The sequence below is a fragment of the Manduca sexta genome, chromosome 16 (assembly GCF_014839805.1).
Source record: "Manduca sexta isolate Smith_Timp_Sample1 chromosome 16, JHU_Msex_v1.0, whole genome shotgun sequence".
NCBI classification, from domain to species: Eukaryota; Metazoa; Arthropoda; class Insecta; order Lepidoptera; family Sphingidae; genus Manduca; species Manduca sexta.
In genome coordinates, this window is record NC_051130.1 from 9,471,722 (window position 1) to 9,498,649 (window position 26,928).

General features: G+C 33.7%; 2 protein-coding genes across 2 annotated transcripts; both read left to right on the forward strand.

The window, feature by feature from the left end:
* Positions 1 to 203: 203 nt before the first annotated feature.
* On the forward strand, positions 204 to 9,603 carry LOC115446500 (GTP-binding protein Rit2). The gene is made up of 5 exons (XM_030173167.2): positions 204 to 559; positions 1,834 to 1,907; positions 2,104 to 2,298; positions 2,691 to 2,831; positions 3,235 to 9,603. Exons 1-5 carry the CDS (start codon positions 418 to 420, stop codon positions 3,349 to 3,351), a joined length of 669 nt encoding a protein of 222 aa, XP_030029027.1. The 5' UTR covers positions 204 to 417; the 3' UTR covers positions 3,352 to 9,603.
* A 3,113-nt stretch (positions 9,604 to 12,716) lies between these two features.
* Positions 12,717 to 19,428, forward strand: LOC119189522 (atrial natriuretic peptide receptor 1-like). Its single transcript, XM_037439425.1, has 3 exons — positions 12,717 to 12,937; positions 15,242 to 15,407; positions 19,387 to 19,428. Exons 1-3 carry the CDS (start codon positions 12,717 to 12,719, stop codon positions 19,426 to 19,428), a joined length of 429 nt encoding a protein of 142 aa, XP_037295322.1.
* The last annotated feature ends 7,500 nt before the right edge of the window (positions 19,429 to 26,928 follow it).

Sequence of the window (26,928 nt, forward strand, 5' to 3'; positions counted from 1 at the left end):
TAAAGTAATTACGCAGTTAAAGAATTTTATTCTTTGCTTTATTTAAAAGAAAATACGGTCCCCTAATTATTTATTTGTATTTTTGGAATAAGTAAGGATCTGTAATATTGCTTGTAATTTCCTAAATAAATATTTTTTTACGATGAATGCGTTCGTAGACTACCAACCTTACGGCATAAAATAATGAAAATGTCAATCGCCTTCAATCAGCTGTCGATTTTTTGTCGAAGATAAATGATTTGTGTTATTAATATTTAACAAAATGATCCACTGTGTATGAAATAGTGTCGTTTTAGTGCGGTCTGTATAAAATTCATCACGGTGGTGCTGGTGGCGGGTGGCGGCGTGTGCGGCGGGCGATGGCGGTGGCTCGGCAGTGAGAGCGGGCGCGGCTCTGGGGCGCAGGCATGCGGCGGCATGGCGGGCGAGGCTGCGGGCACGTCGCGCGGCCTACGCGTCTACAAGATCGTGGTGCTGGGCGACGGCGGGGTCGGCAAGTCTGCGGTCACGCTGCAGTTCGTCAGCCACAGCTTCTTGGACTACCATGACCCGACTATAGGTACGAGCTTCCTACACCTAATTTATTTAGTCTTCATACATAAGTTTGAATAAATCCAAACAACACTACCTCTTAGTTCTCAATAACTATTGTACTTTCTAAAACCTTGAATTTTATTTACATTTGTGACCAATATCAGTTGTCAACATATTGTGCATATCCTTTATGTAAATTATATTAATATTTAGGATATTGTAATTGCACAGTTATGCTTGAAGTGTAGTAATTAAGTTTTATGGTTCACACTAGTCAGCATTTTATCAGTTTGCTATTAAAATATCATTTCATTTTTCTTAATCTTGTTTCCATAGTAACAATCAAAGTTAAATTTTGTGGGGACACAAATAGATTGCTTTAATAAATTGAAAGTTTTTTTGCATGTTTACCATAGGGATAAAAACAAAAGAAACAAAGATTTATTATTGGGACAAAAAGAAAGGAAGAAAGATATATTACTGGGACAAAAACAGTATAATACATACAAAAAAAGGAGAGAAAAACAAATTATATAGAGACATATAACTCAATTATACTCATTGTACCAATAATGGGAACCCTCATTCAGCAGGATAGACTCTCATGTTTCATGAATGCCCATCACAAAAATCTGTAGACCAAATATGGACCAAATTTTATGATTTATCTAAAAGATTGAAACATATTGTTAAAAGTACTAATAGTTGGTATATTAATATATTTTGTGTTTCTCTGTATGAAATGATAATTGATATATTTTGTTATGAACAATTCTTTTGTATGGGGACTTTATTAAATGATATGGATGAACAACATTTTTATTACCACTGTATATTATAAAAACTTTTTTTTAATATCTCAAAGCATCCTGTTCTTGTCAGTGTATGGGTATTTTGCCAAGAAGTTGTTAATCTTCCTTATATTATAAATGTTAAAGTTTGTCAAGATGTTTGTGTGTTTGTTAGAGGTATTGCTGAGTAGATTGGGACGATGTTTTACACATAGATAGACTGTCTCATATTAGTATAATATTGACAACTATAAGGCTTCATGTAAAGGTGGTGAAGGTGACATAGCACCATTTTTTGCAGTGTTAAATTATCAAAAATATTCAGAATCAGTAATTTGTTTTGCATTTTGGTATCAAAATCAGCGATTCTTTTTACATTTTTGAAGCTAGTTAAATTTTTTCGAAAAAACAAAATATTGATTAGCCTAAGGAATAGTCTTTAATTAACATAGCCAGTACCTGAAATATTTAGTTATATATAAAACTTATGTAAAATATTTTATTCCAGAGGATTCTTACCAGCAACAGGCTGTTATAGATGGAGAACCAGCTCTGCTGGACATACTGGACACAGCTGGACAGGTATGACATATTCAAAATATTTCTAAGTTCTTAAATATTTAAGTTGCAGTTCACAATGTTTCATGTTTTCAGCTATTTTAGCTGGAAATTAGAATGTTTTGGAGCATAAACCTGTATAATAAATAATAATGTATATATCTCTGTTATTTGTATAATCAGCTATGTTGAATACCTCATTACCATATGTTTGTTCCAGGTGGAGTTCACAGCGATGCGCGAGCAGTACATGCGGTGCGGCGAGGGGTTCGTGCTGTGCTACTCAGTGACGGACCGGCGCTCGTTCCGCGCGGCCGCCGAGTACCGCCGGCTGCTTGCGCAGGCGCGGCCCTCGGAGCGGCTGCCGCTCGTGCTCGTCGGGAACAAACTAGACTTGGCGCCCAGGTTTAGACAGGTGAGCAGATACTGCATATTGTGGGTTAGATAATTCATAATCAAGGTCTTAAGAAGCTAGAGGACGCCAGTTAGAGTGTTCAATGAGATTGGAGGTTTAATCTAATGTTCAAATAGTGAACTTGGCACATACAACATTACATGTGTTAATATAATACAATAAAGTCTAACCAATGTTTTTTAATTATATCTAACACATATTGCTGGTGTAGTAGTTGCGCCTATATAATTATGTATAATCTATTTACATATGAAAAAGAAATGTTTATTTGGAATTACTTAGTTTCACTGTTTGTAAGATTATTGACAGTCTGAAGGCTGTTGTTAAATGTTTAGAACTGATTTATGTGAAATTTTAATATACACCTATGTACAATGTAATAATAATTGCAGGTAACGACAGAGGAAGGCAAGGCGTTGGCGACCCAGCTGGGATGTCCCTTCTATGAGACGTCGGCGGCGCTGCGACACTTCGTCGATGACGCCTTCCACGCGCTCGTCAGGGAGATACGACGGCTGGAGAGGCAAAGACAGGTGATCATATAGTTTCAACATAAGAATTATGGGTTGAGATTGCGATTCATAAAAAACAAACACACATCGCGCCTTTATCCCTAAGTTTGCGTGCCTTTTATCCTCGAAGACAGTGTTAAAACTAGGGTAAACGTTTTTCGTAATGTGTGTACCGACCTGATGTGGTAGGGGGCGAGTCCATCACCACCGAGGCAGTCTAGTGATTATGACTGGCAAATATCAGTTTTTTAACAAATGTATGTAAATGTTGCCTTATGAATAAAAGTTAGTTAATGTAATCAATTCATAAACATTGCTCTTACGTTTCTCAGGTACATGTACCATTTTTGTGTCAAATAATTTTATATTATAAATTTAAATGTAATACAAAATGACGATGTTGAACTTTGCTTTTTTTTTTCAGTCATCGATAATGGGCACTGGTATATCGACGAGCGGCGGACGTCGTCGCTGGCGGCGCTTGCGCAGCATTTTCGCGCTCGTATTCCGCCGCCGCCGCCGACACCACACCTCGCCCTAGCGCCGTACGACACCGCCAACAAGACACTGCACCACACTGTGAGTTGTATTTAACATCATAACGCGTCGCTAGAAGGACATATGCGAGATATAACTGAAAGGCATTACATTTGTAATTTGACTTTTATTTCTCGGCGATGAGAACTGAAATATGTTAGGAGTTAGAGGCAGGAATTCTATATTAATTGGGATGTGAAAAATACTTGTAAGGCATGGATACGGAGATACCCTTCTATTCATTTAAGATTTATTCTGATTGAAAATATTAGATATGTTATTTTCTAAGACGGTATTGAGAGTTTGCAAGTTTGACTTTCTTGTGTATTCAAGCACATTCGGCTTATAAATTAAGCCAATGTAAAAGAATGGTGATATATTTAAACACTAAATTCTCTAACATTCTAAGACAAAACTTCTAAATATGGCATTATCAGCCATGTGCCTCAGTTCTCGTATTTTTTAATCTATAAAAATCGTTACACAGTATCCAGTTGTTGACCATTGAGAAATGATAGCGAAATGTAACTCCTCTGATCTCTTACTTAAAGATCTTAATTGAATGTCAGTAATAGATATGTCGAGCGGGTATCTTGATATTTGAAAAGTCGTCTTGACACTACCACTTAGATTAATGGAATTGACTAAAAAAGTGGTCTCGATGCTAATCTCAATATGCCAATAATGAGTGTTCCTTATTCTAATACAATGTATGCCTTTTTTTTTACTTTCCTTTTTTCAATGATTTCTATGTTTTTGTTTCGTGTTGGATGCAACACTCTGAATAAATTGTCTGTATGTGCTAAAGGTACTGAGTTAAATAATTATTTTGTTTCAAGAATTGGTATGTCCGGGAAATAATAAATTATTTTTACACTAATTAATAATTTGGATTTATAAACATTTTTTAATACCATTAAATTTTATATATTGTCTTTAACAATAAAGTCTGTAATAATGTTCCTTCTATATGTCAATGTGTCAAAAATATAAAAAGGACATCTTGTATGACATTATATTAGTTTCCATTAAAAGCTCTAAGAGAAATATAAAGCCAGTTATACTCAAATTTAAGTAATGGCTCAAAAATAAATAATATGGTCAAAGAGAAAAAAAAAAACAAAAAAATATATTTACAGCATACAAAATGCCTATAGTTGTAATTCCCTCGTTCCTAAAGTTCTATAAAAGTCTTCAAAAATCTATGGCTCACTAGAGTTATACATGTTTAAAAAATATCTGCAAAAATATTTTAAATCTTACTATAATAATCGTAGCGTTGTATTTTATTTATACAGTTCAACTGCTTATAGTTTTAATGTTTGCTTCTAACAATAATTCAAGGAGACTTAATCTCTGAATTGATTAGCACAAGATTAAAAGAAGTTTGCATAGTGGCTAACGAGGGCTGGCCTCTTCGAGTTGAATGGAATCAAGTCGCTAGTCTATGAAACTGCGTTCATTAAAAATACATTACACACTAGATTCAGGGCACTTGGATTCCGGTCTAGTCGACGCTAGCCTTGTGGTTCGCTTTGTTATCCTGTCTCTTCACGGCATATCAAGCCAGTGCCTACTCCCGCTACCTCCACACAATGGTTTTCAAAAGCTATATTTACAATGTTTTTTGCTGCCAAGCACTACTGCGAGTTTAAAATAGCGACCTCTACCAACATAGCATAAAGATGGCTTTTGGTAACTTGCTATTTTTGTAATTTTTCAAAAGATTTTCCTTACATTATTTGCTCAATGAAAGTGAGTACTAGAAATAAATAACAATTTTTATGAGTCATATTGTGAAATGGTGAGCAGCGATGACATTAAATATTATGAATTTAGTTCGCTTAATCGCCACACTATTGAGTTAGCCTTGAACAAAAGTAAAATTATATAGGGATACGAATATAATTGGTTTACCTTTCCATGACAGTAAAAATGTGTTGTTAAAACTGTTAATGGTTAATACTATAGAACCATTAATAATTTAAAACTCAAAAGTATTAGATTGATTGCCATATTTGATGCATTTAGTATACCTGCCATCGTGGCGCGCCATCTTAACGAGTTTGCCATAGTTCTACCTCTTAAAAGATCCTAGTTAGGTAAATTTGAATTTAGAATACATAGCTTCCTATTATATCCCCAATTTGTAAGCCAGGCCTATGTGTGTTTCTATTAGGTTTAATTAAAACCATAGAGTTCATAATATGTATCATAGACAATGAAATATAATGTGTAGTGTTGCGAACTCGATGAGTCGATTTTTTATATTTTTTTTTTTGATGTTTTGATCGTGCCTTTTAGATTGTCCCCCAATGTACTGAAATGTACGCAAGTTTATTTAGATAAGTGGAGGATGTACTTAAATTATTTTTTGACGGAACACCGATGTGTTATGATGATTTTATTTTACGTGCCGTAATGCCTTTTACAGATTTAGTAATTGTGTATTATATAATTTAATACGTAATATGTATGGGAACGCCTTAAGTTTTGGATTTTTAAACGAAATACTTGATGTATACACAAGAATATAAAGGCGACAGTAAGGCAATCAAGATTTTCCGAGAACAAATGTATAAACTTTCTATTCAAATAAAGGCATGAAGGAACTAGAAGCGTAGTAAACCTTTTCTAAAACTTATGTATAACGGTCTTCACTAATGTGATAAAATCTAACGTTATCACTTTTCTTAGAAGTTTAATTAATTTTATCAAGTATGCATTACGTATTTATGTAAAATATAAAGGCCTGAAACACAAATGCTTAGAGCAGATGTCTTCCGCGTAAAGGAACCCACGAAAGCAATAAATATATTTAGGAAATTATTTGGCAACTTGTAGTTATATACCATAGTATTTCATTTAGAATTTGAATGTTTAGCTGTGTACATTATGTGGTTATGTAGTTGTATGTGGTTCGTGGTTTATAGGGGACCTTGTAGGTAAACAAATTCCATGTATTTTATGCCATAACTTCATATTATTTACAACCAAAGCACATTTTATACAGGATGGTTTACGTTGACGGTATATAATTGTAACAATCCTTTTTACCTTAAAGTACAATTAAAATATATAAGTGAGATCTATCGAGCTCTTCGTTTAATCTGTGTGACAGAAACAGCAATAAGTATATAAAAAAATTAAAAATATATTTATATTAAATATTAGTATCTAATGTAATCGGTGTATGTAATGAGTAAATACCCTTGTGCAGGATAATCAAGTTTAACAGATATTGCAAGTGAAAAAAAGTTTTTTTTCTTAAACTATTGCGTTATACGTTGAATTTCCGTTTTTTTGCAATTAGTACTTTTTTAATTCTTATAATGAAACTGGTATATAAATATTTAAATTGTTGAAAACCAAATGTCATACTGTTACACTTGATTACATTGCGCCTTAGTGATGTGGGAAAATGTTTGAAGTTGATATTGTATTGTAATATTAGGTCGATACGCACAAATTTTAATGTAGTGGTTATCGTGTACGGTGTGTCTGCAGTTTCGGGGATCAATCACTTGTGTGAATTATTTTCATGGGTTTAGATAATGGTAAAGGGAATTGATTTTGGGCGTTTGGCTAAGGTGTACATGAAATTGTAACATTAAATATTCGATACGATATCGATATACAGGCGAATTGTATGAATTATCGAATGGAAGGCAAATAAAAAATATGTCGATATTAATTTATTCTAAAGGCTATAAAGCGAGCCGAAACCGACGCCAGTGCCTTTAACCGAAGGGCCATCTTAAACTACATTTACGAATTGGCTTATCTGCTTGTAGAGGGGATAGAATAATATAAGAGATATCGATGTAAAACAGCTTAATTGTTTATTTGAATGTTGGGCAGGTAAAGTAATATATTTATAGTAAAGGAAAAGGCAGAATGTTTCAAAGTTATACCAGAACATTCATTGTTTTTTTTTAAACGGTCGTTAAAAATACTGGCCACTCTACACACACATATTTAGAATAAAAAAAAAAATTGTGGAATGGCACCACATTCCAAACTTGAAAATAATCATAATCAAGTAATTTGTCCACGAAACCCATAAAGCTGGGTACAGCTGAGTTCCAATACCCCAGTGCAATAAGACAGTGTCAAAATAGGATATATTTTGTCGTATTAAAAGTATTCATAAGCGAATTGAGCTTTGCGGCACTGCCGGCGTCGACGCCTTTACATTATGTAAAGAGAGAAGTCTTTATGTCTTCTGATTAATTTATTAATCCGTGGTTATTCGGATACACTAAGCCATCTTTTTTTAATTTTAAAGCGATATATTTGGAATAGTATGCTTAAGGTTTGTCTGATACTTGTTCAAATTGGGCATTACTGGGCATTTTAAAACATAACATCATGTCTCAGGTTGACGAGCGCAGTGAAGTGCCGCGCAGTACTTTGTATTTCAAAGTTCTGTATGGTGTTACTACTGTTTATACTGTGGTCATATTGCTTACAGCAGGTGAACGGTTCATCTTCTCATTCACTGCAATAAAAAATCCAAGGTTTAAAGGGCTTTTGTTTATATGAAATAAGGTACATTTTACAATGCGGATAACAATAAAATGGAATTAGTGTATCCGAATATATACTTAAAACACACAGTGAATATGAAATATAATATAATATTTATATATATTGAACTTAAATATGTTTGATGACTTATTAAGGCACTATTTTTAATCTAGGTTCTAATTCTAGTCATTATTGTTTTGTACAGTTATAGATTTTTTTTGTGTCTTACGTTGTGATTGGTGAAAATATTTTTTCTTCTATATGTTGTACGTTATGTAAAACTAAAATTTTGTTCATAAGACTATCGCTCGATGTTTATCCTTACTGTTGGATTAATGTATTAGTATTATGTGGGAAGTATTTGCAATTGATACTGTAAAGACTACCAGATGAGGTGTGCAAAAATGTCCCTAAAATTTTTTAGATATAAATTTTATCAAAGATGATAATGGAGCAGTCACACTGATTTATACCAATACAAATAGTATAAAAAATGCATTTTGTGTCCTGCTCCCACTATGTCATCATCATCATCTGCCTTTGAAAGTCCACTGTTGAACTCCCGCCCCTAAAGATTCCAAGACTAACCTGTCAAAATCAGCTGTTATATAATGCCGTGGCCTAAACAATTTCGATTGCATATATTTTTTATAACACCAATACTTGAACGCCCAACAGTTTTTTGTTAGTGTAAGGTATAAGATCTTTTACCAATAGGCGGATAGTAAACAATGTTTAACGTAGTGGTTATTAGTGTTATGGAACAAATCCTCGTTGTTTATTAATAATGATTTGAATATTTACTGTGGCCTAATTTGTCTCAAGTAGTGTAGGTTTTGTTTGAGGCGGTTGTAGGCGTGTTGCAGTGCGGGGAATGGGATAATGATCTTGAATGTATTGGAATATAGTGAAGATTTGTTTTTATAGATAATAATATGTAAAAGTTGATGAAATGATATGGGCAGGTGATTACAATGAGTCAGTCTCGCCTCGAGATTAATAATGGCAGAATGTACGAAATACGCTTGTTTTTATGTAATTGTGAAGTTAATGGATTTCGATTTTTTTTTATATTCGAATATATTGCACCACGAATGAAGTCTATTATTTATTTTATTGTGTTAAAATTATGCTTTCAATTATAAATTAATCTCGGGAACTTTTATCATTGAAACAATTACACAACACGTTAAAAATAGAAAATATTTAATACATGAGATAAATGTGTGGTCTTGGCAAATCCTCCTCGCACTGTGGACACGCGCCTTTGTAATTTCGTTAAAAATCCAACGCACGAATTAGTGTACCTTGATAGTTCGTTGCCAGTAGTCAGTATGTTATAGAAATTGACGCTTAAAAAATTGTATTTAAATTTTAATATTTAATTAACATATTCCATAGTTTAGTGAGTTATTTAAGAGTATATTATACCCAGCGTAGGTGATTTGAACAATAATGCAAAGATTTATGAAAATTATTAAAATGAAAAAAATATTTCGTGTTTTTATGTACAAATGAGATGAAATAAATTTTATATGTTATATAATTGTATAAATTGTTGTAATTTTCGTTCGTTCGATATATTTATAAATACATGATGTACCTATTTTGTTAATTGTAATAATTTATAACACCAAATAGTACCTTCGTATTTGTAATGTATTTTATGGAAACATGTAAGCGATGTGTAGAGGTTTTGTTGAATAAATGTCATGTTTCGAATGTTGTTTTGTGTGTTATTTATATCCTTTGACACGTTGAGAAGACTTAACATATTCATGTGTAATGTAGGTAACTAAGGTCCTTTTTTATACGTGCATAGCAAAGTGAAACCACTGATGGTACATGGAGTGGGGACCAATAGAATGTCGACTGACGAGAGATGATTACCCCTCGGCAGTCGTTACAATTATGCCGGCCTGTTGAAACCGGATATGCACAGGCTGATCCTAACACGACACATTTACGTCGGCTACTATCGTGGGTTTTAACACCTTGTCGCTATCCGGATAGATATAAAATAAATTCCAAAAAAACAATAGCAATAACTTTGGAAGGGACATTACAGCAAAGATGATAAGATTGAAGGTGCAGTGGGATATCTATTCCACGAAGTAATTGAAGTGTAATTACCTCTATGTAGAAAACAAATTACGAAGTAATTGTGCATTTCATAGCGAATTAATTAGAAATAACTGGTAATGGAAACGCATTCTTATCGATTTCTAACATCTGTTTTTAATAAACGATCACAATCTTCGACCCGATCCTTAGAATAAACCAATTAAAATAAGTTCTCAAAAAACCTTCATTCTCATTAGTACATTTTCGGGATCGATCGAAAAATCAGACGATCGATACCTAATATGGGCGATAATCGACACAGAATGAATTAATCTGAGGTTCACGTGTGATATACTTCCGATATATATAGCGTAATCCCTTTCTCCCACACGTCTATTAATAAAGGGTGTAAGAAATAACGACTGCGCGTTAAAGGGCCATCGATACGCGCCCTTTACGATCTGACCAAGTGTTCTCGTGATATCGTGATAAAGTTTTTCACGAGGCAAAGGGATGGAGGTATAAATCCTTATACAGACGAAAGGGATAGAAGATATATTGAAGTAGGGCCAGTGTTGGCCGGTTTACGACGCTAAGTGCGTTGTTACGGAGATATCAAGTTTTGATATCAAAACAACGTATTTGAAACTAGCCAGTTAAGGCACGGGGATATTTTTATAGCCCAAGCAGACACAAGCTAATGGTCAGCTTAATATTACGCGAGTACTGACTTTCATGAAATTTGACAATACTACGGGTCCTATATTTGAGGTTAAAATGCCTCCTTAGTCCATAATTTTTTATTTATTTATTGATTTACCCACATTATAACACCATAACAGTTGATAGTAATGCGATGTTATACAAATTTAATTTTAATCATTTATTTCAATACATCTATGAGCCCTTTCAGTAAATTCTGACAGGTTACATATAAATATATCCAAGTTCTGAAATATAGTATTAAGCAATCGTATGGCCCGTGACAAGGGCGCAAACCATTCAACAATTCATATTTCCAAGAGTTGGAAATATGAATTGTCCCTATGTTTTTATTTGATTAATTTCGTTACGTGTTGAGGACATTATTGTCTGAGACTAGCTGAACTTCACTGGTCGGTGTCATAAAATGCATGCCACCGCTGATCCTGGCTTACAGGAGTTGTAGTGATATGTGTGAGGCGGTAAAGTCTGCAAAGGAGAAGGAGGGGCCATATTAATAATTATAATAAACCTCTTCTTCGAGTAGAATTTCAAGTCATTTAATGTATACTAATTAATAAACAAGTTTAAATCATCATTTAAGAGCGTGTTCCATGCTATGTCGGCGTTGTTTAATAAATAAAACTCAGCTGTCAAAATTGGTTATACTTACTTACACTGTGACAAGATGTCAATTGAGCTGATGTAATCGTAATATTAGTTTATTACTTATATAGCGACTATCTTAAGAAGGTGATCATAATTAGACAGCGTCTCCATGAATACCGTGCTTTAGAGCAAAACTAAGTTGCATCTTTATAGCTCTAGGAGTACATAATAAGCAGCTGCCTAATTATAATAATAAAACGCGATGTATAGTAATTAACACACTCAAATTCAAATTGTTGTTATTCACCTAAATATTGGCCTTAGGGCAAGAATTAAAATCTTGACTTCTACTTCGGCTCATTTAAATGTGCACTATAAATGTTATCTACTCTTTACAGCGACCAACTCCTTATATTAAAAAAAAAACTTATATAAGCAAATACATCTTTTTCAATAAACCAAATTTTTCTTTTCACGAAACAAACTGTTTTTAAAAAGCAATCTTTGTGATAATAAACCTTATACACACAACAGATTCCTGTGTTTCGTAACAGAGAAATTTGCAAGTCGTTTAAGTTACGTATGCGCGTGTCGAGCTTTTATTGGCTACTTCTTTTCTTCTTTGAATTTCTATTTACGTTACAAAAGGCAAAAGCTCATAATCCCCTGAGTTTTCTTTACTGAAAACCTTTGTGTAGATTTTTGTGTACATAATACATTGACGTAAATTCAAACGACATAATATACATTCGAAATTGCGTTTTTAATTTAATTTGCACGAGACAATTACGAAATTGGTGTTATATTTTATTTCTAATTAAATATACAGGACATTTTTACTATATTTAAATCATATTTTTAAAATATGGTAAAAATCGATATCATTTTTTAAGTATAATGGAAATCAACTCGACAACTTTAAAAATATTTCCGTATGGAAACGTAAACAAAATATATGGTAGTAAGGAAAAAGTGTGTTCTTATATTAATTTTGTACAATTGATAACGATAAGAAATTGTTTAAATCTCAGTGTGTGTAAGCTTGGTAAGGGTTGTAAAGACTTGTTGACTGTCTCCGGGCTACAGAGTGCCACCCCTTTCAGAAGCTAGCGGTCAGTAGAGCCGTGTGTTGGCGGCAAACGCTCGCTTCACTCTCCGCGAAAAGGCGCGAAATATCTTGTGACGCGTGTTAAAGTTTAACGTAAAATTGAACGTTTTACTATTATAATATTAATAATAAAAATAGGGGTTTTATTGTTTGCGATGTTTGATATAACTTAAAAAAACAATTATAATTTATCTTGTAATTCTAAAATTAAGTGACAACTAACTTAACAACATACTTACTATTCAAATTTAGATTAGAATAATTAGATGTGAATTAAAAAAAGTTTTCTTAATAACAAGACTTCTGAAACAATATTCATAACTGAATCTAAATTATAAAGCATGACTAATAAGAAAATGCATTTCGTACAACTATCCTGCATGTTCCTGTTCTATCCGGTTTTGACCGGTTCCGTGTTGAACAAGACAGTGTATAAAGTTGGGGTGCTAATGGCGTCCCGGCTGGACTCCCCTTTCGACCTGGAGAGATGCGGTCCAGCGGTAGACCTGGCCTTGAACAAAGTTAATGAGAAGTTCCTGGCGCATCATGGCATTGAACTTCAGAAGGTGCAGGGCAGGTATGTTTTTTGTACTTTAAATTATAATGGTCAAAGGTATAATACTGAGTGGTACTATTATTTAACTAGCTTTTGTTTGCGGCTTCGCAAGCGTGAAGGAGTTTTCCGGGATATTTTTGTTCCGACCTCCTTGATATAATATATCGTTATTGTAGGCTATGTGTTATTCTGAGGTATAAACAATATAACTGTAAAGTTTCATCCAAATCCGTTCTGTAGTTTTTTCGTGAAAGAGGAACAAACATACATACATGCATACATCCATCTATCCTCCCAAACTTTTGCATTTATAATATTAGTAGGATTAGTAGGATTTGTCTATTTATTTAAAATAAGGACAACCAGTAGTTGTTACGTTATAACTAGCTCCAATAAAATATAACAGCAATAATATGTTTAAATGCACAACATTTTAAGGTGTCACAGCATGCATTGACAAAAAAAATAACACCAGTATTAATATTAACTACATAAACCATTAAAGCGTACTTTTTTTTACAAAAAAAATGTTCATGTAAATTGTTTGAAAGCTATTGCCAAGCCGACGCGTGTAACGCCCAAACAAATAAAAGAAAGAAGGGAATAAACAAAATTGAAAAGTAAGTACATTATAATTATAAAATATTGTTCGATACTGGACGGCATCGTGATTACTATCGGATGCAGTGGAGAAAATACCGTGCCAGTAAAAATTAATATCGTCTTAAAGTCAGTGAATTCATCATAAGATTTCACTTACATTATTATAAAATGCCGGCTTGAAGTTTAATATCATATTTAATATCTGTTAAACAACAAACTGGAGATAATTCAGTTCGAAACAAAGTTTATGAACAAAACGTTCAAATGATATCAAATTTCTTAGTGAAATAAGATGCTTTCGAATGTTGTATATACTAGAAGATGGGATTTCAAGTGAAGCCAAAATTGTGCGAACAAATAAGAGCTATCATTTTAAATTAACTTTCGCTATTTTATTTTATGGCACAAATACAGATTATAGAGGTTTTCGATAGATTATCTACTTTGAAATAATTAAAAAGCAGTGTTTGTTTTTAATTTAAACAATAATTTATATTTCAATAAATAATTTATTTGTGCGGATGTTATGATACGTAAAGGAGTTGTACCGAGTATATGTTTAAATTTATTTTTAATGACTATGGTATCTATGGGTACCAAGCATTTTTGTAACATGTAAATCTAAAGGTCATATTTAATATGGGTATTGAAGAACTCAGTCTGTTGGAGAATGCCTTGAAATATGCATAACAAAGCTCCTACAGCAGCCAGAGAGTACGCAACGATGCTGGTTTCATTTGTCAAATGGCGTACCTAAGATATTATATTGCTGTGAAGTTCTGAAACTTTTATTTATTTAAACTTACATAGTGTGTAGGCCAGCTGAAAGCCATAGGCATTGTCCCATATATATTATAATTTTCTTTGGCATTGTCTATCGACCAAGCTTTGTACTCGATAAACGATAAAGGTTTCCTATGGATAAAAAAAATCTCTAGTATTTTTTAATGGGAGTGAGAGACCAGTGACAATAAGTAATGTTCGTTTGCCGTCTTTTTGTAAAAAATATTTTCATTAAAATTAAACTCTTTTTCGATTTTTATCGCGGTTTTTATGTTTTAATTTTCTCCCGACGTTTTTTACCTACCTACCTATCTTTTTTACCTTTAATATTTTACCAAAGACGTTGTGCGTATATAATTCATAACGAAAGTTAAGAAATGAGTTCGAATTATTCTATTGCTAAGTTCAGGCGACCGCGTTTATAATTTCTAATTTACAATATCCATTAAAACGTAACGGCGTGACGTTTTGCGACATCTCCAAACTGCCGCAGTTAAATTTGTCTACGAAAGTTTATCGTTTCGTCATATTTTATTGCCGCCTGAGGTTTTTTTAATTAAACAAAATCCTGTATATTTTTTTTATTGATTGACGAGTAAGTATCTCGCATGTTTGGTAAGCCACGACTACTATATTATATACTAGCTTATGCCTGCGGTTCTGCCCGCGTTATAAAGTTTTCTGGGATAAATATTTTCCTGGGATGAAAGTATCCTAAATCACCTAGGAGTATTGTAGCTTCCTCTTAGTGAAAAAAAAAAATCGATTTAGTTCCTGAGATAAGTGTGTTCAAATGAAACGTCGAACTCTTTAGATTTATAATATTAGTATAGGTTATACCTAATATGCCTTTGAATCAGCGGGTAAAAAATGAGTTGTCCCGAAATTTAAATAACACGACATTAGAAACTTTAACTATAATGTAAATGTACTTAACAGCTACCCATCATGTTCCGGGGCCGTGGCACCAGGGCTGGCAGCTGATATGCACTTCAAAGATGACGTCATCGCGTTCATCGGACCGGCGTGCGCGTTCGCCCTGGAGCCAGTCGCGAGGCTCGCGGCTTACTGGAACACGCCGATCATCACCGGCATGGGCGACCAGGTAAGTATTTGCATGTAATATTTGGTGAATGAGTCAAATTGATAACGTTTCATAGTAGCAGGTTTACTGGTGGTAGGTCTCTCAAATGTGAGAGTCCGCCTGGATAGGTGTTATCGCAAAGAATATTACCGCTGCCAAGCAGCAGCGTGTAGCTACAGTTGTGTTCCGGTTTGAAGGACATTGTAGCCAGTATTACTACTGGAAATAATAAGTCTAAACATCTCATGTCTCAGGATGGCAAGCGCAGTGGAATACCATACAATACTTTTTAATTCAAGGTGTTGGATGCTGTTTCTACTGTTTATGAGTGGTTGTATTGCTAAGCATCAGGCGTACGGCAAGCTCGTCTCGTCATTCAAAGCAAAAAAAAAAGATTCATGGATGAATATTTTCCACCGGGCATTGCAGCTTCTAATCTTGGTACTGCTCGTAGTTTCTCTCTTAGAACAATAAACGGTCTTTAGTTTTTTGGGATAAAAGGTAGTAGTAGCTCATATGTCACAGACAGCACAATATTTCAGAACAACTAATGTATGTACAATATATATATACACAATCGTCTATTTTGTTTTAATTGTAGCTGCCTTGTAAAAGCTTTAAAATATGAACCTATGGTATTTTATGAGGCCGTTACTACAGCGCCCCGGAGACAGATTAAAGCTAAAAAGCTGACAGAAACGGTTGAACGAATTTAACGAGCGAAAGCGTTTTGTAAACGTATATTTTATTGTTTTAGGTTGCGAAGCAAAATTTTTAATTAGTTTTGTCGTTTAATATTTTGATATTTTGTTTTATTCTGTTGATTGGAGGAGCAATGGGATCGAATCGTTTATGATTGTAAAATAACCGACATAACATAAGGTAAATTTCATCGAGCAAATTGTGTATACATTTGGTTGCTAAAGGTTCACCTGTAATATCAGAATAAATTCGCTTTGCTTACATCGTGTAAAGCTTCTATCCCATAGGATCCCATAGGGGTAGGCAGAGATTATGGATTGCCACTTTACACAATTCTGGCATACTTCTCGCGCTTCCTCCACCATCATTAATCTTTTCATGCATTCCCGCCGGTTCCGGGTTCTTTTAACCTGGCCTTTACTGAGAATGTCAGCTATCTGACATGCGAAGGTTCGGGGCGGTCGACCCCTATCGGCTCTTCCATTCCATATTCGCATTACAATATAATGTATCAAATTATATGCTTGTGTGACTATGTGACTAGCGACTACTGTACAAGGGCACAGACAGGCATAAACACACACACACACATACAAATTTTTTCTATTACCTACGTGGAAAAAGGTATATTGACTAGCCCCTACAAGAAAATGGGATAAACGGAGAAGGAAATATATTCTTTATTGACATTCCAAGAGGATCTTTAGAGAGCTTTTCGTGATATTGGTCATTAGTTCTTAAGATAACGTTGGATTTATGAGACAAGTTCAGTTCCGTGTCTCGATCGTAAATTAGACCCGATAATGAATGTTCGCGAGCGTGAGAATCCCGAACAGCGATATGGCGTGAGACACTTATATACATCCATTTATTTTATTCGATACATCTAGTAGAGATGTAGGGATATAATCTATTAAGTGATCCGAGGGTAAGTGATTTTATAACGTATTGTGCTCATTAATACAGAAAAGGAAAGTACAAAATCTGGTTTGACTGATACAACTATTTCACAAGTTTCCAAAAAAAATTTCTAAGCTGGTCAATTTCTTCTAATTTTTATCAACAAATTATACAAAGTACAAAATCTGGTTTGATTAATACAATTATTTCACCATTCTTCAACCAAAAATGTATTTCCTATGTTGGTCTAATTCTTCGTGATTTTTATCAACAAATAATACCACTTTTTTGTGCAGTCGGATAAAATAGATTTTATTGCATATCGACGTAGTTAACGCAATAAGTCACTACTAAATTAAATTTCAGCATATTATGCTTTGCTCGATGAAGTAACTTACAGTACATTGCTACGCTCGTAGCGCGTAGCACGTAGACACGTAGCCGTTAATTTCGTAGCGATACTGTTGCACGTGCAATGAAGTCTACAACACCGAGAACAAGTATCAAACTACGGACAATAGGGTTATTGGACTCGTTTTTGTTATTTAAATTAATGAAATATATACCTCATATAAATTCTAACGCAGAAATATTGACTAAAATTCAGTAAGAAATTAATAAGTTATTTTATTTCTATAAGTTGGCATTCCGTAAATCCGTGAATCATATTTGTAACGATGAATCTGCAAATAAATCATTTGTATTAAAAAGTAACTTATAATATTACAATCTATACTAACTTGAAGAGTTTGTTTGCACGTGCTAATCACAAGAACTACGAAACCGACTTTGAAATTTTTTGCATACCGGAAATCTATAGGCCACTTTTCAACCTGGGAAAATATAAAGCTGTATTTTGTCCCAGAAAAACCTTTTACTACTTATTCCGACAATCTTCGACGACTTCTTCTACTTATTCCGACAAATATGTGGGGTCAGCAACACTTGTTCCCACGTATATTGCAATTTCGATTTGGCTTGCTTATGACTGGTCACATGCTTGCTTTCCACACCTTCGGGGATACGTCCGAATACTTATACAGGTAAGGTATTTACGCTTACTAGCAATCTGTATAAATCAACAATATCGAAAAATTCTTTTTTATCGATTAAAGCTACGAAGCCAAATAAAATCAGTAACAAAGAAACTCGTGTTATTCTCTCTGTAGTTTACTTGTTACTAAGTGGGAACACGTGTTCTTGACGCGTTGCGTGATGCTGTCCAATTATTTACTCTCACTAAATTGCTTCGTGATTCGATCTGATTAGGTTGGAACTTCTTAACTTGGTGTTTGGTAATTGATATAGAACGAATGCTTTTACAAATGTTTTAGTGTGTCTTAATATATTGTTATGAGACTTGTTGCAAAAGTATGATAGATTTTATAGTGTATATTTTCTAGTAACTTAAAATGGCGAAGGATCCATATAATGAAATTCCTGTTGGCTTCCCTTTCGCAATTTATCATCATCATCATGCATTTATCCCCGAAGGAGTTTGCAGAGGTGCAACTGGGGCACCCAGTTTTCGCCGAGTGTGTTCCGTCCCATAATCTGATAGGGGGCGAGCCTATCGCCATATCGCACAAATTCCAGACTCCGGGTTGATACTGAGCAGAAAAACCCAAATATCTCTTTGCCCGACCCAGATACGATCCCACGACCTTAGAGCGCTGCCGTACCGCGCATGCAATACAACTACGCCACTGAGGCACTCGGATTAGTTTCGGACACCGAGGTAGTTCGTAATTTATATAAAATCTAAATATCATTAGAACGATTACCAAACCCTTTATGCATATTATTAGTACCTATAGGTTGCGTTGGGTGCGTTGCCTATAAATTTCATCCTTTGCTACTGCTAACTACCATAGTACAGTTTTATTTCCTTAATTGAATTGGTTATTTATATTTAATTTCACACAAAAATCACTCCCATGTGAATGAACGAAATAAAATGCCATTAGTGCAAAAACGCGCGTAATTTTTTGTTGGAATACAAGGCTTAAATAACTGTGTAACATTTGTAATATGTTATAGAGAAATAGAAAACATCAATAACAAAGGAACTTTTTACTTAACCGTGATTACACTAGAGGGTTCCACATCCCTTTATTTGTTACCATTGTATTACATTTGTTTTTGTTTTATTTTATTTTTAGTATCGTTTGTTGAAATTCTACTAGTGAATAGTATACTTAGTTAGCTGTATCGAAACGACTGCCAATGATTGGTTAAAGATGTTTATGAGTAAATTATTTGTGTTTATTAACTGTCTTAAGAAAAATATGTCTTTCGTCTTAAATAAGTTAAATTTCTACCTCCTTGTAACTAGTAAAATGTGTATAATTTTTTACCTTTATGTATACATAGATGTCTATCTAAAGTTGAATTTCAGGGGTACATCTTCGAGCCATTTGCGCAATTCAAGGCCTATTAGACGTAGCACATGTTACTCTAACCTAGCCTTAACCTATCTAGGCGCCAGAGCTGCGTCAGCTATATCCAATATAATGCTTTTCTTGTGATAAATGTCTAGGTTTTGCACGCTGCTTTGCTCGCATTAATATTTTTCCTCGAAGTAAAGGTCCCACCACGAACATATCTGAGATAAAAAGCCTTTATGTTAAGTTTTTTTTCATCTAAATCCCTTTTACATTAAAGTAGCATATTAACTTAAAAACTTTTGCAATCATAATATTAGTAATATTGTATAGTGTGATTACTATATGATTTTATTTGTATTTGCAGCCACATACTTACTTTTTCATGTTATGCAGCTGTTGCTACTTCGTATAAAGTTTATAATGTTTTTCGAGTTTATCAGCTTTGAATAACAACTTAAAAGATTCCTTAGAATAGATTTATTAACTTTCATTTTTATTTGCTACTATTTTATCCAAAATAGAAAACAAGACCAGTATATATTCACTGCCTAATTAGAAGTGACGAATAATGTAATATTCCAAAAAGAAAACCGACACAATTTATAGGTACTAATGATATGCATAAATGCGTTCTGGAGCCCCGTTTAATTATAATTGAATGTTACATAAATTACGAAATAGAAGCCAGCAGGAATCTGATTATATGGACCCTTTACCATTGCCAGTGAGTGCCGCGGTAAAGTCTGGGAGCGCGTGGCATGCAGTATTTTATAATTAAAAATTCTAGGCAATTCTGTTGTTATTGGACAGGCGTATAGCATAACGCGAATGACCTGCACATTTCCAAAACTATACAAAATAAATTCCTCGAGACAGAATTAAGTATACCGTTTCTAATGGTCGTTTTCTGCACGCTCTGAGGCGCAGAGGTCATCAAAACAACTCCTAAGTCGCTTAACCTCGCCGTTTGAAGTGCCCCTGGAACTAGCCCTCAAGGTCTAACCTTTCAATGAATATGCATAACAGCGCATGCTTATTATAAACTTAGATCTATTAAATAACCTATGCAAACTTCAAAAGTATTCTAATTTGACGCAGTTGAAAAAACCTTTCAATCCGCTATAATATTTTACAATTATAATATTAGGCTGGATCTTCTCTACTACTGAGAGTTTTTATTTTACGACTACTTTTATTTTGCGGTTCCGACCGCGTTAAAAAGTTTTTCCGAGCAAAAAAGAACCCTATAGCACTCGAGAGCAGTGTAGTTTCGTATTGACGAAAATATTTTCAAAATCGGTTTAGTAGTTCTTGAAATAAGCGCGTTCAAACAAACAAACTCTTAAGATTTATTAATAGTAAAGATTTGTTTTATAAAATTTCTTACCCATTATAATAAGAATGGAAGTGCCTCTCAATTGGAGAATTTATAAACCATCATGGTTGTCTCTATACGAGAATAATAAAACTATTTAACATTTATAGTAATCATTTATGACTAAGTTTAACCGAGCTTGTGGATTAGAAGTTAGAACTTATTTTATTAATGAAGTCCAATTAAAGCAAACGTTTGTACCAATGTGTCCCTCAGGAGGTCCAGAGGTTAAGGGCATTGCTATTATGGCATTTAAAATAATTATGTACTTAGTGAATTGCGCAGTCATTCGGGACGGTATTTATAACGACATCGCTCTATTGGTCTTGTTCGATTTAGCTTGGAACTAAGGTGCTCGGTTTAATTTAGGTCGGGTAAAATTTGTGTGAGATTTTGAATTAGAATGTTCAATTGGGATTGAGATATATGACATGGGCTAATGGAAATCAGCTTATTATCTATCATATTATATTTCGGCGTAATTGGGAGCACCAGTTGCATTCGTGTGTAGTGCCTGCCACTTCGTAGACACTGGCTTATACGTATAATATCTTTACGTTAATTCAGGTTTAATAAAATCGTGAGAAATTGTGTTTCACGTCTTTAAAATTTGGTGACACCAAAGTCCTTATGGGCAAAGACATATTTACAAGTTGTCCTGTTGTTTTTTTTTGGATACCGACTCTACTGTCAACACCGGGGGAAAACAGCGAATGGCATATCAGATGAAGTTGTCCTATTACCTTACTGAAAGTAAATCTCAAGAAACATTCGTAAATGTTTAGTGGAAGGCATCCCGTCGGGCCTGCTTGGAGGTGAAGGGCATGCCGTTTAAAGCAATCACTTAAGTGGTGACCGTACTTGAGCGCAAATCATCTGTTGTTCATTGTACATACTCCTTAGAGATTCAACTCTGCCTATTTTGATTAATTGGATGCGATAACCTTTTTCGTTCCTTTTTAATGATCATTATATTAGAGGACAAATGTACCGAACCACTTGCAACTTAGCTTGGGTAATAGCTTAAAATAGAGATCTTAAAATACACATTTTACGGGCAAAATGTACGAACTTTAATTTGTTGGAAATTTTATTGAAACATTAGCTTTCACTGTGAATTATTTAAAGGATTGTATGTTAAGAAAATGTGTTTTGTTTATTATTATTTTGTAACGGTATTACACAGGTGTTTAAGTTTGTGGCTGATAATATAATAAATCTATAAAGAATATTTAAAAGAGGTTAATTTTGTGCATTCGGTCATAAATCTAATCTAACTATTAATAAAATCAGAATTTTGTTACATCAATAAGAAGCTCTCTATCACTGATATACGATTTTCTAACCAAAATACATTCATATTTAGACAGTCGAGAACAAATAGTAGTGCATTATGAAATTAATTATTATTTAAACTTAAATGCTGGTTTTAAGTTTTTGAAATTAATCGGCTATTGTTAACTTAGAATACCTCTTTTGATATTTCTGCTTTATTGGTCCTTACATTTTAAAGATGTTTTATAATTGGCCATTAAAATAATTTTAAGATTTAACTCAAGTCAATAAAAAGGTTTTAATGAAACTTGAAATCAACATAAAAATGAAAATGTTTGTGACGATATTGATATTTGAAGGAAGTGAACGTCGCAACAGCTGAGTGAATTTGCATCAAATGTATTATACAGATGGATCATGACCCGGATTAATATATCGACTTCTTTGTACTTCGGTATAGTGACACGGTTGCACTTTTATATCAGAAGAAGACTTTCAGGCGGTCAAGTCAATGGCACACGTGCATCACGGCCTTATCTTCAAAGGGGTAGGCAAAGGTGCAGCCAGGGCACCTTTTTTTTGCCATGCATGTACTGTCTCTAATGTGAGGAGGGCGAGTCCAGAAGCAACAAATAGTAAAATAATATATAATGTTATTTTATTCTATAACATGGTAATAATGTATTAAAAAACCTTTCTAATATTTTAATATAGAATATTGTAATGCACTTCGGTACCCTAGGTACATTTAAAAAGTAATTTCACGTTGAATATTTTCTCTAAGTTGCGCTTTAATAAATGCATATTAAAGTAACATAATTTTTCTTGAAACTAAAATACCTTTGGACACAATGTGAATTGTGTAATTTTAAATTTATGTGAAATTACGTGACACTAGAGACCTTCGTTTCACTGTATAAAGATATCTACTTCGTGAATTACACGAATTATTGCGATGTCGTAAATCTAATTTGTAAATACGAATCATTCATAATGAAACTTCATATGAAAGGTTCATTGATAATAGATGAATTATTATTTATAGGTATAATAAATTAAATGATCAAGCAAGCTAGTTTTCTATACACGCGTGTATATAATAATACAGGGTGTAGCGGTAGACTTATCTTTTGTATACCTAGACCAGGATAATAAAACACCTCTCCATATAAAATGTGAAGTAAAATATTGAGCCAAACATGGCCAATATTAACTTTAAGCGATAGTGGCGCCTGCAAAGCAGGTTTTTTATTTTACGTGTCAGGCTATAACGCACTGTATTTTTCATAAAATGTAGAGTGAGTTTATCGTAGTAGGATTAAAAATGCATTTACTCATGCCAATCAGGAACTCCTGACTCAATCAAACTTGATTACCTACTCTTATTATTTCTATGTTTAGTGCAGCATACTTTCAATAGCTAATAATTGTGAATGTGTACTCACCCTAATATACCTTCACTGATAAAAACAGATGAGCCCCGTCCAATATTCTCGTTAACAGATTGTCACTCTAAGTTATGACCATCATATTTCGAACGGCGACAAAAAGATTCGTTCGTGACACCAAATAATTTCTGATTAATGTTCGTACTTTTTCTTTATTTATACGAGTATATTTTATATTTGACAAAAATAACTTATCTCTTGATTAGACATAAATAGAATTAGCATAAATATATCTATTGAAGGAGTTAAAATTTATTTGTTTATTTGTGTTAAGGAGATAATTTCATTCTTATTGTTACAATAATAAACATTTACATGCCTTTCTACAACATAATTCCTTTTATACAGAGAAAATATTTTACGTGGATGGAACTAATCGCAAAAGCTACTATTATTCCGCATGATCGCCAACAAATCAATAGGAATAAAAAAAAATCATTTTCTTGCTGACTGTACGCTTCTTTCAAATCCTATAAATCTTGACGTCTTCAAAAATTATGGACTGCCTCCTAAGAAAGTATGCCTGTTGCCTCAGTGAAGGTAGCTGCCCTTATGGCCCGTCTCAAAAATCCACCCTGTAAACACGAAAAACAAAGAGCGATGAATTTTATTAAGAAAAAAATTATATTAAATACAAAAAAAACTTCGTTCTGCGAAATTTATTTTGTTACCATGAACGAAATGAACGTAAATTGCTTTTATTAGATACGGTACGGTTACCTGCACAACACTTATTTATCCGATGCAATTCGCCTTAACTCACTTTTCACCTTTATTTTATGTTTTTATAAAATAATTTCTTGCTACTGATAAGCAGATGGACTGCACTATCTTTCAAAACCTGATTTTATAATTGAAACCTGATATTTTTAGGAAGGTGCATCTGCATGTACTACTACATAGTAAGTAGGTACACATAATATTTTTTTTTTCAAATTTATATCGCACGGGTATATTTATATTATGCTTAACGATAAAAAACCTCTGTGGTCGATAATTCCCATTGTCATTCAGTTATTTTTATTGTGATTTGTTCCGGGGGGGGGAGGGGGGGGGGGGCGACTGCATCATCTTGCACCCACCTCTCGGCGCCAATGCAATAGATATTCGTATTTGTTCTGTCATGCGTTCTGTACTCATTACACAAATATTTTGCACTTTAGTTAAAGTTTCGTTAAACGTTACTAACTTAAATAATTTTATGTTTCTATGTTTTATACAGAGACCCTGTAAACCAGTGTTTGAGACGCCTGTTGTTTAATATATAAGATTTATAGGATGCCTACTATATTGCCCGTATTACTCGTAAAAAAGAAAGTCAATTCACAAGTATAAAGCTTGGAAATGAAAATCTCGTGATGTTGTGGATTATGAAACTAATTTCTTGTAGCGATAATGTGAACTTTAAAACGATAAAGCAAAAGTGACACCTTTATTGTATTTTTTTGTTTCCTTGGTCAGGCTGTATTAAACACACACATTACATTGATGGTAGAAATAAATTTTGATTGTAAATGCCTTGAATATAACTTAGTAGTAGTCTTTAAATTATAGTCAATGAGGTTTACGTAAATATTTGTGTATCCGCAAATATTTGTTTCGTGTTTTAGTCTAAACTCTAAAATTAGCTCATAATCTCTGATGATAATACAAAGTAATTTTGTCTTTGCGTGGAATATGGACTCAGTAACATATTGATTATTCAGTGTATTTATTTTTGTATTGCATTATTTTATTTTTGCTATATTTCTCATAGCAATTTGTGTCATGAGCTACTATGAAATTAATACTTGATTAATATGAAATATCTGTTTGATAATTATCAATTATTTTTAGGTACATTTGGTACGATAACAATCTAAATTTTTAATTAATATTCGGTTCGCCGATCCCGGTTTTTGTTCGAGATTTCATTATCTTTGTGCGCCCTGTGTTATTGCGTTTTTATTGAGCTCTGTTCCGAAAGCGCGGCTTTTTGGGACCTTTATTGAGCTAGTAAGAATAAATTAAACTGTATTCGCTTTACGAATATATTTGAAATATTTGAATGGATTTAATATATTGTAACTTTTGTTATATTTATGAGAATATATAAACAAAAAGCCGATCAAGTTGAGATTAAAATTGCTAAAAATAATGGCTGATATGTGAAGATATTGTCACTTTTTTATTTTTCTTATACGGACTCAGCATAGTGACTTTTACGTTTACGGTGTTTAGGTTTTACGGTGAAGGAAAACATCGTGAGGAAACCTGCACATCTGAGAAGTTCTCTATAGGAATTTCGAAGGTGTGTGAAGTCTACCAATCCGCACTAGGCCAGCGTGGTGGACTAAGGCCTAATCCCTCTCAGTGGTAGAGGAGGCCCGTGCTCAGCAGTGGGCAAGTATGTAATGCAGGGCTGATATTATTATTATATTATTATAGTGACTTTACTGCACCATGTGGTAAATAGAGGGGTTCAACATCAATTAACGAGAGAGTTAATTATTGACGAAGTACACTATGAACTTCATGTATTTCATTTTTATCGATGTCAATAAATTTACGTAAACTTATTTATTTTTTTATTTCATTTTTTTTGCCTTCTATAGTCAAATAAAATATATATACACGTGTCAAAACGATATTTGATTTTATTCACCTGATCTGATCCCAATCGTAAGCCTCATCCAATAAACCTTTGAAACACTCAGCAAATATCGCTTCAAAACTAAATTTAACCGACGTTGGTCAAGGGTGCAAACAAATCAGTTTGAAAGCAAGTTTGTCCCCGTTGAACTTGGCATTGACGCCCGTAATACCGACGGATTGAAATGTAATGAGCCGGTGAGAGCTTTGTGTTTATACCTTTAAAGATTTTGTTATGTAGGGCGAGTTGCTGGCTTGAAATCACCTATAGAGGCTGTGTTATGTAGGACGAGTTGCTGGTATAGATATTCTGGCGACTGAACAGAGGTGATCTTTTTGTTCGTTATTTATTTAGTCTAAATTTTACTTATAGTGAACCAATTATTTAAAAAAACTGGTCCAATATAGCGCAGGCTCGTGATTCATGGAAGGATCTTGGAGAGACCTTTGCCCAACATTAGGACATTATAGGCTGATACAATACAATACAAAATTTTATTTACTATCTGAACTAGCGCAATTACTTTGCCATAAATAATACATTTTTGAGTCAGTGACGATATTTATAACGTCTACAGACAATAATTCGGTCAAGTTGATATATTACAGCCGCTTCCAGAACCTCCTAACCAGATGGTAAGAGTTAGCCTACAAAGGTTATAGAGGCTGGCAGTGGCGAAAAGTGAAATTTTCCTAAACGGAACCCGACGCAACATATAGAGACTAATATATATGCATGAATGAGGTCTGCGGATCGTTGTAATGATACTTAGAGTGTACATAGATTCTACATATAGGGAAGCCGGCAGGAATTGGGTTATATG